Source organism: Pipistrellus hanaki, assembly GCF_964339955.1.
Source record: "Pipistrellus hanaki genome assembly, chromosome: 8".
In the NCBI taxonomy this organism is placed as follows: Eukaryota; Metazoa; Chordata; class Mammalia; order Chiroptera; family Vespertilionidae; genus Pipistrellus; species Pipistrellus hanaki.
The window spans coordinates 48,772,172-48,783,693 of NC_140510.1; the positions used below are offsets into that span (position 1 = coordinate 48,772,172).

General features: G+C 32.7%; 1 protein-coding gene across 2 annotated transcripts in view; it reads left to right on the forward strand.

The window, feature by feature from the left end:
• MTX2 (metaxin 2) overlaps window positions 1-9,971 on the forward strand; it is a 51,202-nt gene extending 41,231 nt beyond the window's left edge. For both annotated transcript variants that reach the window (XM_084892677.1, XM_084892676.1), the window contains 5 exons: window positions 828-920; window positions 1,425-1,463; window positions 1,859-1,984; window positions 3,942-4,018; window positions 9,517-9,971. In XM_084892677.1, coding sequence (XP_084748803.1) covers window positions 828-920; window positions 1,425-1,463; window positions 1,859-1,984; window positions 3,942-4,018; window positions 9,517-9,700 — 519 coding nt within the window. In that variant the 3' untranslated portion in view covers window positions 9,701-9,971. The remainder of the gene's footprint in view (window positions 1-827; window positions 921-1,424; window positions 1,464-1,858; window positions 1,985-3,941; window positions 4,019-9,516) is intronic.
• The last annotated feature ends 1,551 nt before the right edge of the window (window positions 9,972-11,522 follow it).

The following is an 11,522-nucleotide window of genomic DNA, read 5'->3' on the forward strand; positions in this document are numbered from 1 at the left end:
TATATATATATATATATATATATATATAAATTTACATATATATATATTTAAATTACCCTTTTAAATTATATATATTTTTTACAATTTAGATATATTATAATTTATTGTCTTTACTGATGGATACTTAGTTGTAAGTTGCCAATTTTTTTGCTGTTATTGAGTGCTACAAGAAATATTTTTGTACATACACATTTGTTCACTTGTCAGATTAGAATATGCATACCCTAACATCACTATATTACTCTTAGGAACTTATTCTAAGGAACTTAAGTAATATAGTGATGTTAGTTCCTTAGAATAAGTTCCTAAGAGTAATATAGTGATGTTAGGGTATGCATATTTAAAATCTTAAAAACAGATTGCCAGATTGAACTAAAGGCTATATCATTTTATGCATTCACTCATTACTGTAATGTAGATTTTAAAAATTAGTATCTATTTCCCTATACTTTTATTTATCTTTGACCAATTTGTAAGTAATGCATGTCAATCTTTTGGTATTTATTTTATTATTAATTAGGTTAGTCTCTAAAAGTAACAATGTTTATAGACCATTGTTATTTTTTTCTTTTGTGAAATAGTTGATAACGTAATTTTATCCATTGAATCATTTTATAATGACAAATACGACTTATTAATATATTGTAGCCATAGAGTATATAATAAAGTTTTGATATAAAATAATTTTCTTTTTGGAAATATTTTGGAAATTAATCCATTGGACATTTGCAGTAAAAGGATTGATGTTATATTACTTGGTAGTAACATAACTGAAAGTTTTTGTATATTTAATATGATGCTCTTAAATTTTTTTAAATTCCCTTTAGGGCCATTCTCTTAGTGATGGGTTGGATGAAGTCCAAAAAGCAGAAATGAAAGCCTACATGGAATTAGTCAACAATATGCTATTGACTGCAGAGGTATAATAGAAAATAATAGGCCTTAAAAATAAGCTTTTTTTCTCCTAAAAGATAATGTTTTTTTATGGGTTATTTAAAGTTATTGAGAAATAATAAAATAGTCAAGCAATTTAAGAGCTAGGATGCTTACCCAAATTATTTGATCATTATCTTTGAACAAATTGCCTGATATTTTCACTTTGATTTTTCTGTTTGTAAAAAGGAGTGATTCTTGCTTACTTATCACTTTATTTGGCCTTGTTAAGTGTACTTAAATAATATCTGTAAAATAATGGTATTTGGAGATATTACTATATGAATAAGAAATCTTTTTATTAAGTTCCACCATTAAATTTAATAATTATATATAATTATTTTATATTTATATGTAAGATAAAAGCCCCTCATATATATGACATTTATAAAGTTGGTTTATAAAAAAATTACCATGGCAAGAAATAACTTTCTTTTTATCATTTTCTTTTTGTATTCTTAAGTTTTTGTGACTATTTCTTTTGTTCCTAGTTGTATCTCCAGTGGTGTGATGAAGCTACAGTAGGGGAGGTGAGTGGTTCTGCAGCATTTATCTTAATTAAAATTTAATGAGAAAATACTTTTGTTCAGAATTGTAAGTCCCTGCTCATAAATGAAACATTGTGGTTTATACCATTAGTGATATAGTTTTTCACTTACTTTAATTTTGCTTGCACATACATTTTAGGGAAGCTATGTGTCATTGTTTGATATAACTGGTTGCGAAGTACATAAAAGTTTATATATTTTTAAAAGGAATGTTTTAAAATTTTAATTTTTTAGATTGCAAGCTCTGTATTTTTTTGTTTTTTTTCAGATTGCTCTATTTGTGTTCTCTGACAGTGATTCCCTTAGAATTCTATTTGTGAAAAGTAGTCTTTGTTTTTAGGAAGAATCATGTTTTTAACAAAATCTTTTTGCTTTAGATCACACATGCTAGATATGGATCTCCTTACCCTTGGCCTCTGAATCGTATTCTGGCCTATCAGAAACAGTGGGAAGTCAAACGCAAGATGAAAGCTATTGGATGGGGTAAAAAGACTCTGGACCAGGTCAGTTCAGATTGAAGTTCACAAACCCTTAATGCATTTAAGATAAACCTTTAAAGTATTAAATTCTTCTTTTTTGTGTTGATAGTCCTTAAAAAATCCCAATATAACACAAAACTAACAAACATTTGCTCTTATTTTCTTTAACATGATTTTATAAAAATCACATGCTGATTGTAAAATAAACTATATAATATAGAAAAGTTAATAAAAAGGAAATAAAAATGGCCTGAAATACAGCCACCAAGAAATAGCCACTGTTAACTATTTTGAGAACATTATTCTAGGTATCTCTTAATAATATTTACCTTAAATGGGATCATATTATACCACTCTATAACCTGAAGTTTTTCCCATTTAACAATATATTGTGGGCATCTTTTATGACAATAAATATTGATCTGCAGTATCAGGGCTTAAAAAACATCCTGTTAAATACAGTGCTTAATATATATATATATTTTTAATATTTTGGTCTTAGATATACTGAAGTAGCAAGATTAAAAAATATAAATCTTATCAAGGTCATGAATTTAAATATCATTAGACTAATTAATGTCTATTATTTATTTTAAACATCTTTTTTATTTTATTTTATTTTTTGTATTGATTTCAGAGAGGGAGGGAGAGGAAGAGAGAGAGAGAAACATCAGTGATAAGTGGGAATTATTGCTTGGTTGCCTCCTGCATGTTGGACTGAGCCCGCAACCCAGGCATACACCCTTAACCAGAATCAAACCTGGAACCTTTGTGTCTGCAGACTGACACTTTATTCTCTGAGCCAAACCAGCTAGAGCTAATGTCTCTTTTATAAGGCTACCCCAGTTCTAGCCAGACAACTCACTTATGTGTGCTATTGGCCATAAGGGACCTTGGATAAATTAATAGGGATGGAGTAAATAAAATCTACCTCCACTAGTGTAAAAACAATTGAAATGCTTTTGCTCATGATAGGTGAGCAGTGTCATTTTTATGAAGCAGGTTTTTTAATATTTGTAAAATCATTGGATTCAACAAAAACAGTTTTTGTAGGGAGTACTAGTAGAGTTTTAAGGTAAAAACTTTCTTGATAGTAATCCTTAATTGTACTTGCATTTAAAGGAAATTGGCTTTCAAATTTTCTTTGTATGTCTTCTAAAGGTAATATTATTTATATTTTATATGTGACCTATTGTCAAATTTAAATATACTAGTATTATAAAAGACTAGGGGCCCGGTGCATGAAATTCGTGCACTGGGGAGGGGTCCTCCGCCCAGCCTGCCCGCTCCCCGTTGGGAGCGGACCTAAGCAGCAGTCTGGCCTCTCTTTGTGGGAGGCAACCGGGCTGATCGGGGGAAATCGCCAGCCCCATCACGCTGCTGCTGCAGCCACTGCCAGTCAAAGCAGCCGCCAAGGTGTTTTCATCAACACAGACTCCAGTCCCTTCACCATGAAAAAATGACAACTTTCTTTAAGCATTTTCAAGATGTGTCTTTCATAGGATATGACATTTCTTTCTTTTTCTTTTTATCCTCACCTGAGGATATGTTTCCATTGATTTTATCAACCCCACCCCCCACCCCCCCCAGGCTTGGCCCCTGCCCAAACCTAAAACTTCAGCCCCAGGCTTTAGGCTTGGAAGGGGAACCTCCCTGTCCTGCCATCCCAAATGTAGGTTTGACCCCTTCCTAAGCCCAAAGCCTCTGCTCAGTGGCTGGCTGGGAGTGACCTAGGTGCCGAGGAGGTTCCCATGACCCAGGTATGTATGCAAATTACCATCTTCGTTGGGTTAATTTGCATACTCACTCTGGTTGGCTGTGGGCGTAACAGGGGTACAGTCAATTTACATGTTTCTCTATTATTAGGTAAGATTACCTAAATTTATATTTTTGTTATAAACTCTGTTATAAATAGTTTTAGACACATTTTAATGTTTTGCTAATTTAAATACTTTTCTTTGGGGTCTGTTGCCTATATTAGGTTTTGGAAGATGTTGACCAGTGCTGTCAAGCTCTTTCTCAAAGACTGGGAACACAACCATATTTCTTCAATAAGCAGTAAGAAATTTTATTTTTTTAAAGTTAGTTTCTTGTCTATATTGTTAGGTTACAAACTTATTTTATCATGGATAAGTTGTTTTATCAAGAAATATTTGTGAGCCCTGGCTGGTTTGGCTCTGGATGAGACATATTTGAAATAATTTTACCTAGATAAACATTTTTCCTTAACAGTTGTGATTAAAGAATAGGTTTAGTTTTTAATTTTAATTTCACCCAACTGTTTAGTTAATATTAACATGCAAGAAAATTACATTTAGGAAAAGGTAACTTGTATTTGTACTTCGTTGTGGCAAAACTTTTCTCATTCCTTTATCTATCATAGGCACTTTTACTTTAGAAGAGTAATGAAAAGAGTACTGGCTTAAGTCAAGACATATAGTACTGGAATCCAAGTTAGAGACCCTGAATTCTATTCTTGACTCTCCTATGTGTCTTCTCCTTACCCTCTTAAATTAGAATAAAACTTTCTCCTTGCTTACCTACTGGGGTTGTTGAGAGAGCTCATGAAAGAAGCCCAATAGCTTTACTTGATGAAAGAAAGGGAAAAGGGGTCATTGAGGGAGATCTTGCAGTAAGAATAGTAATTGGGAAAAGAAGACAAAGAAGCTTAAATGGTGGAAAGGCAGAAGAAAATGAATTTGAAAAATATTATAAATAATATAAGGTAGATACTAAAACATGTGGATTTTTATTCCTTCAACTATATAGGTTGGTAGCTTTTAAGTATCTTGAGTCATATTTCTGAAATGCAACAAAAACAAAATTGGCACTACGCTATCTTGATGATGTGTGATCTGTTAAGAAACCTAAGCAAAGACTACTTGGTCATTAGTTCCCTTCAAGGTAGACTTGGAATGAAAAAATAAAACTTTTCTTAAAGTGATATTTACATATGATCTTTTTAATAAAGGAGAAGAAATAGTAGACATATATATATATTTTAAATCAAGAAATATTTTAATCAAGAAAGAGTTATAGTATTCCAGAGTATTTATGACCTCCTTGCAGGTCTGTTTTCCAAACAAAGTCTGTTAGCTAGAAGCAGTTGGTTAAAGATAGGTTAAGTTGAATGAGGAATTGGAAAAGGAGTTAGGTTTTAAGAAGAAAAAAATATTGCTAGTAACCATTAAGTAAATGGTAAAATTTGAAACTATAGCTTCATATACAGATAGGGAAGTATATTGAAGAAATGGTGCAAGAATTATACTTGGGAATCTTAAGAGAAAAGTTTCTGAAAGGAATAGGATTTTATTGAGATTTATTCAATTAAGAAATCACCTGTTAAGAAAATGAAGGGAAAATAGCTCAAAAATATCCAAACGCAAAATATAGAAAAAATTAATGGCAAGGGGCTTGATTTACAAACTTGAATGACTGTCCTAAAGATTAGTGGCCAGTATTTAAAGAAAGGATATGTAGGTTATTTCTAGTTGTCTGAAGACATGACAAGTTAGTGGTGTAATTGGAAAGAAAGATTAAGGAATACTCAGACAAAATTTATCTTTTTGAAACTAGACTGACTGAGACAGAAAGAAAAGTATGGAATCATAATAAGTAAAGCAAAAAAGATGAGTGCAAACAATTTAAATGTGGCTTGCTAGGAAAATATTCACATTGACAGTGCTGTTTTTATTTTAATATTCACATGAAAGAAGAGTAGCTAACCATCAGAAATGTGGAAAGAATAATAAGAAGGCAACAAATTGCGTAGGACTTTAAAAATGTATTTGTCACCCTGGGATATCTTTCTAATAAAAAGTCTATAAAGATAAATGCAATAATATATGTGAAAGATGTTAAAAGTCTTAGTAGGAGAATTGCTGTTTATATCCAAATTGCAACTCACCAACTACTTAGTAAACAGAAGGGTGCAAATGTTATGTTTCCTGTCCATATGATATAGGAAAGGTAATTAAAATGGAAAGTACTTAAGGATCTTGACTTAATTAAATAATTCAGTAGAAATATTGGGTAAAATGTATTTTTTGTGCTTGTCTTGCATATGAGTTGCAAACATTTTTCTGAGTTTGTTGCTTTTTTAAAGTTAAGTTTATTGTTATATAATTTACATATAGTAAAATTGACACTTTTATGTGCATAGTTCTGTGAGTTTTAGTAATAGTATATAGTTATGTTAATCACTGCTATAAGAATACTTTGTAAGAAGAAAGATTTGAGAAAATTGGTAATTTATATATGTCAGAGTTAATAAATACAAGTAATTGCTGAAATTTGTAAGGATGGCAACAGATGTGCATTAGTTTGTGTGTGTGTGTGTGTGTGTGTGTGTGTGTGTTGTTTGACTTGGTATATTGTATTCTACTTCCTGTTAGATGTTCTAGAGCATGCATGTCAAACTCGTGGCCCATGGGCCGCATGCAACCCACAACGAATATATTTGCGGCCCAGCTAATATAACAGTATGAGCAGTTATTTACAGTTTTAAAAGGAAATAAATCTCCTGTCAGACCCAGGGTCAGTTTTGAAAGTAATCACTGTGAACAAGGTTTCTCCCAAAGCAGGAAAGACAGTAGCAGAGAAGAGATGCCGAATGTCAGAAAGAAAACACTAATTTTATCATTGCTCTTGTTCTTTTTTTATACTATACTTTTTGAAATAAACCTGTTTCTATGAAAATTGAAGCTTTTGTTTTTTTGTGGGCTTCTTAAGCTTAAATATTGTTTATTTGGCCCATGTTAGCCTTTGAGTTTGACATGCTTGTTCTAGAATAACTGGCCACAAAACAGCTATTTTTATGTAACTTCAGATCAGTTTTTGTATGTTTGTTATCCATATGCAATTCTGCACCTTTTGAGTTATGTGGACGTATATTTGGAACTAAGAACATTTTTAACACTTCAGAGGCATTTCTAGACCATACCAGGTTAAACATACATTTATACTTCCAACTCATTCAGAGCATTTATTGATAAGGATGCTATCTATACTACTGGGAGTTGCATCATGGAATATATTCACCTTTTTATGGCTCTAGTATAAGAAGCAAAGGGTAGTTCACCATAAAAAAGGATTAGAAAAATAAATTTTGCATTGGTAAGATAAGATATATCTTTTGAGAAATGTGTTTAGGGATATGGAAGTTTTGATGTTTATATTATTTCTCACAAAGTGCCAAGGCTCTACATTTATCCACCTGCTACAATTTATTTAAATGAGGCTTGTGGCCTGTCGGCTGCAAGTTTGACATGCTTGATCTACATCCTTGGTTCTTTCTAGAGATCTGTGTTTTTTTTTTGGGGGGGGAGTAATATATATTTAAAATTTATCTTTATTGTTGAAAGTATTACAGCTGTTCTCTTTATTCCACCCATTGACCACCCCCCCCCCACACACACACACCAAGGCCTTCTGTACTATTGTCTGTGTCCATGGGCTATCTATATATATAAAAGCATAAATGACCGGCTGACCAGCTGGTAGCTATGATGTCCACTGACCACCAGGGGGTAGACGCTCAATGCAGGAGTGGAAACCACAGGTGTGGAAACATGGATTAGACTGATGAATCTCAGAGGGAAGGGAGGGAGGGGAAGAGATTAACCAAAGATCTTATATGCATACTAGGTCTGGTGCACGGATTCATGTACCAGTGGGGTCCCTTAGTCTGGCCTGCGGTGATCAGGCCAAAACTGGCTCTCCAACATCCCCTGAGGGATTCCAGATTGCGATAGGGTGCAGGCCAGGCCAAGGAACCCCACTGGTACTTGAATCCATGCACTGGGCCTCTAGTGCTTATATAAGTTATTTGGTTAATCTCTTCCTGCCCTCATCCCCTTGATAGTCCATTTATAGTGATAGAATTATGTTTCTATTAAGTCCAAGGACACTTGTGTTTTTGTTTTTTTTTTAAACCATCCTATTGTATTCCCTCTTAAACATGGTCATCAACTGTGCATCTGACTTTTATGAAAACTTCATGAATATGTCAAAAGAGAGAAAGAGACTTTGAAAAATTAAGTATTTTACACAACTTAGGCAAGATGCTTTCTTTTTGTTTCATTCAGCAAATACAGATTCAGTTCCTTAGATATTTTACTAAGAACTGGGGATATCAAGATATGTGCATTGTTACCTTTAAATAACTTGAAGTATAATGGGGAAGGGTTAGTTACAGTTTTAGTGTGTAACCACCTTTTTATTGATTCACTGAATATATGATTCTGGAGTTTAGGGGAAAGATTAGGACTGGAGATAAATATCTGGGAATTAGTGGCATAAAGAGGCATTTAAAGCCATGGAACTGCATGAGCTTATTTATCAATAGTGATTAAGGCCACATAGCTAGTAAGTAAGTTAGTAGCTTTAGGATTTAGATTTGATAGGACCCCCCCCCCCACCCCCCCAATCTATCCTGCCAAACCAGATTACTATAATATTTTTTCAATTTAGGTAGACTAACACATCTTTTCTCAAAAATTTGTATCACTATAGGACTAATAGCAGTAATCTGTAATAATAAAAGCATAATATGCTAATCAGAAGTGCCAGAAGGAAGCCAGGGCCTGCAGCCTGGGGAAGGAAGGCCTACTCTTGGATGAATTTCGTGTATCGAGCCTCTAGTTAGTTCATAATTGCCATGGTTATCTTAATATAATGTAGACCATTAGTAGTAAGGTAGATAAATTTCATTTTTTTTATATGGAAACCCCCTGGAAAAATTTTTGTTGAAACCACCTTCATTTTTAAAGTTAAATCACTTTAAAAATGGTCAAATTAAAATGATATATTGGCCGAAACCGGTTTAGCTCAGTGGATAGAGTGTCGGCCTGCGGACTGAAAGGTCCCGGGTTCGATTCTGGTCAAGGGCATGTACCTTGGTTGTGGGCACATCCCCAGTAGGGGGTGTGCAAGAGGCAGCTGATCGATGATTCTCTCTCATCGATGTTTCTAACTCTCTATCCCTCTCTCTTCCTCTCTGTAAAAAATCAATAAAATATATTTAAAAAAAAATAAAATGATATATTGTTAGTATATGATTGGGTAATCAGGTATCATTTTGTTGTCCCACACCGCAGTGAAATCCTCTGTGCTTTGTCAACATTTTGTCTATGCATCTATTCACACATTTACTAAATTCTGTTGTGTAATTTGTGTCCATGTCTTAGAATATCTTTCTTGTTTTTATCTCTCTAGCATCAGGGAAGGTTTTGGCACATTGGCGACATGCTATATTTATCTAGTGAACAAATTAATGAATAAGATGAATATGATCAATCATACCAATATAATTTTAACACATTAAAGTAATACTACTACTTCAAAAAGCAAGGCACACACTAGCAAATCATAATTAAAATTATTTTTCATATCTTATAACAAACTCTAAGTTAAAACAATAAATTCTATCAAGTTGGGTAGAATTTCTTTCTGTGAGTTTTTCTTTTAAATAGATGAATAATATGTTTTTAAAAATAGTATATACCCTACCATACAAGTTAAACACTATGTTACTCTCATTTCTACTTTTGTTTTAGGCCTACTGAACTAGATGCACTGGTATTTGGCCATCTGTACACCATTCTTACCACACAATTGACCAATGATGAACTTTCTGAGAAGGTGAAAAACTATAGCAACCTTCTTGCTTTTTGTAGAAGAATTGAACAGCACTATTTTGAAGATCGTGCTAAAGGCAGCTCATCTCTTAGATTGTCCTAGAGTTATGTGTTAATTTAGTTGTTGTTAAAAATTTTAACTTGAAATATGTTACTTGAATGATATGTGAATGGTATCAACATTTTAAAACCAAAACACTGCTTTTGAAACCTCAAAAAATTATATAATGTATCTTGTACATGTACTTTATACTGGTGTTTCTGTACAAATTGAAATAATTCTAATGAATCCATTTGATATGTCATACTCTATATCTTGAAAGTTTTGTTTTCTTGAAACTTGTATGCACATAAAAATAAACTTTAAACAACTATATGGCTTCTGTATTTACTTGGTCTTTCTGAGAGCCACTTTCTGAGCTTTATTCATGGAGTAAGCAATGTCTTTTCTCAGGCAAATTATTTGTGTTCCTATGCCCAAGATTAGTTTGCTAGCTACATGGTAAACCTGGTCATAGGAAAAATGTTCCTAATAAGTATACTCTTGGAAAATGTGAATGATTACAAGGTGATTAAAGCCTTGAGCAGATGACCATTTAAGAACATTCTTCATCTCTAAGGTTAATTGACTTGGGGTGGTGAACACACAATACAGGGTACAGATGATGTTGTGGAGTTGTGCACCTGAAACCTGTATAAGTTTGTTAACCAGTATCACCCCAATAAATTCAATAAAAAGGAATAAAAATAAACTCAATTAAATTTAAAAACATTTCATCAGAGCAGCTATAATTTATATTGATAAAGGGATAGTTTCAAGGATTTTTTTTTTTTTTGTGAAACTTTGAGAAAATATTTAAATAATGCTTTTTTATTCCTTTTGTGGGGAAGAGAGGATAGTTTTCACAGAAGTATCAATAAGAGCTTATATATAAGCATTAAGGATTATGTGTTGTATCCTTTTCAAATTTTCTAATATTTTACATAAAACCAGGGATGCTATGAAGAGTCAGATGTAAAAATAATTTCTATAATAATACTTTTGTATTTTTAGGTACCATGCACGCATTTTTAACTCATTTAATCCTTACAAAAACACTGCAAAGGTTATTATCCCCAAATCAAAAAAGAGGAATGGAGACAGAAAGGGTAATACCTTGCCCAAGGTCATAGAGTTATAAGTGGTAGAGCTGGGATTCAAACGCAGGCAGTCGGGCAGCTCTTTGGCCTTTAAGGAACACTATAGTTATTTTTGTTGAAGATTATAAATCTATACATTATAAGGTGCACATTACAGTCTCCTTAGTCTAAATCCCCCATAAACTTTGGGCTCTCTCTTTGGACTACAGTGCTGTTTATTATAGCTTCCATGAACTAATTTTGTAATGTATATTATTATTAAAATAAAAACATCCCAAGTTACCTGGTTTTGCACAATTTTTATGACAGGCTTATATATATATACTTAATATTTGCACAATTTTTATAATAGGTTTACATATATGTATACTTAATCCTCACTTTCTATTGGTTTTTTAGAGAGAGGAAGGAAGAGTCAGAGAAACATACATTCGTTGCCTCCCATATGCATCCCGACCTGGATTGAACTGGCAACGTAGGTATGTGCCCTGACTGGGAATCAGTCTCGCAACCTGCAATCCATTAAAATTAATTCAATATGGACTATACATTTAAATGATGTAAGAGCTAAAACAATAACACTTCTAAAAAACGAGGAGATAATATTTAGAACTTTGGATTAGGCAAAAAGATTTTTTAGTTATCAAGTAAACGTAATTAAACCACCATGAAGTAAAATATTTTTTAACTGAAGAAATTGATGTTTACATAATTTGTGATTCTTAAAAAATCTCTGGATATACAGGATGGGGCAAAAGGAGGTTTATAATATCAACTGTAAACCT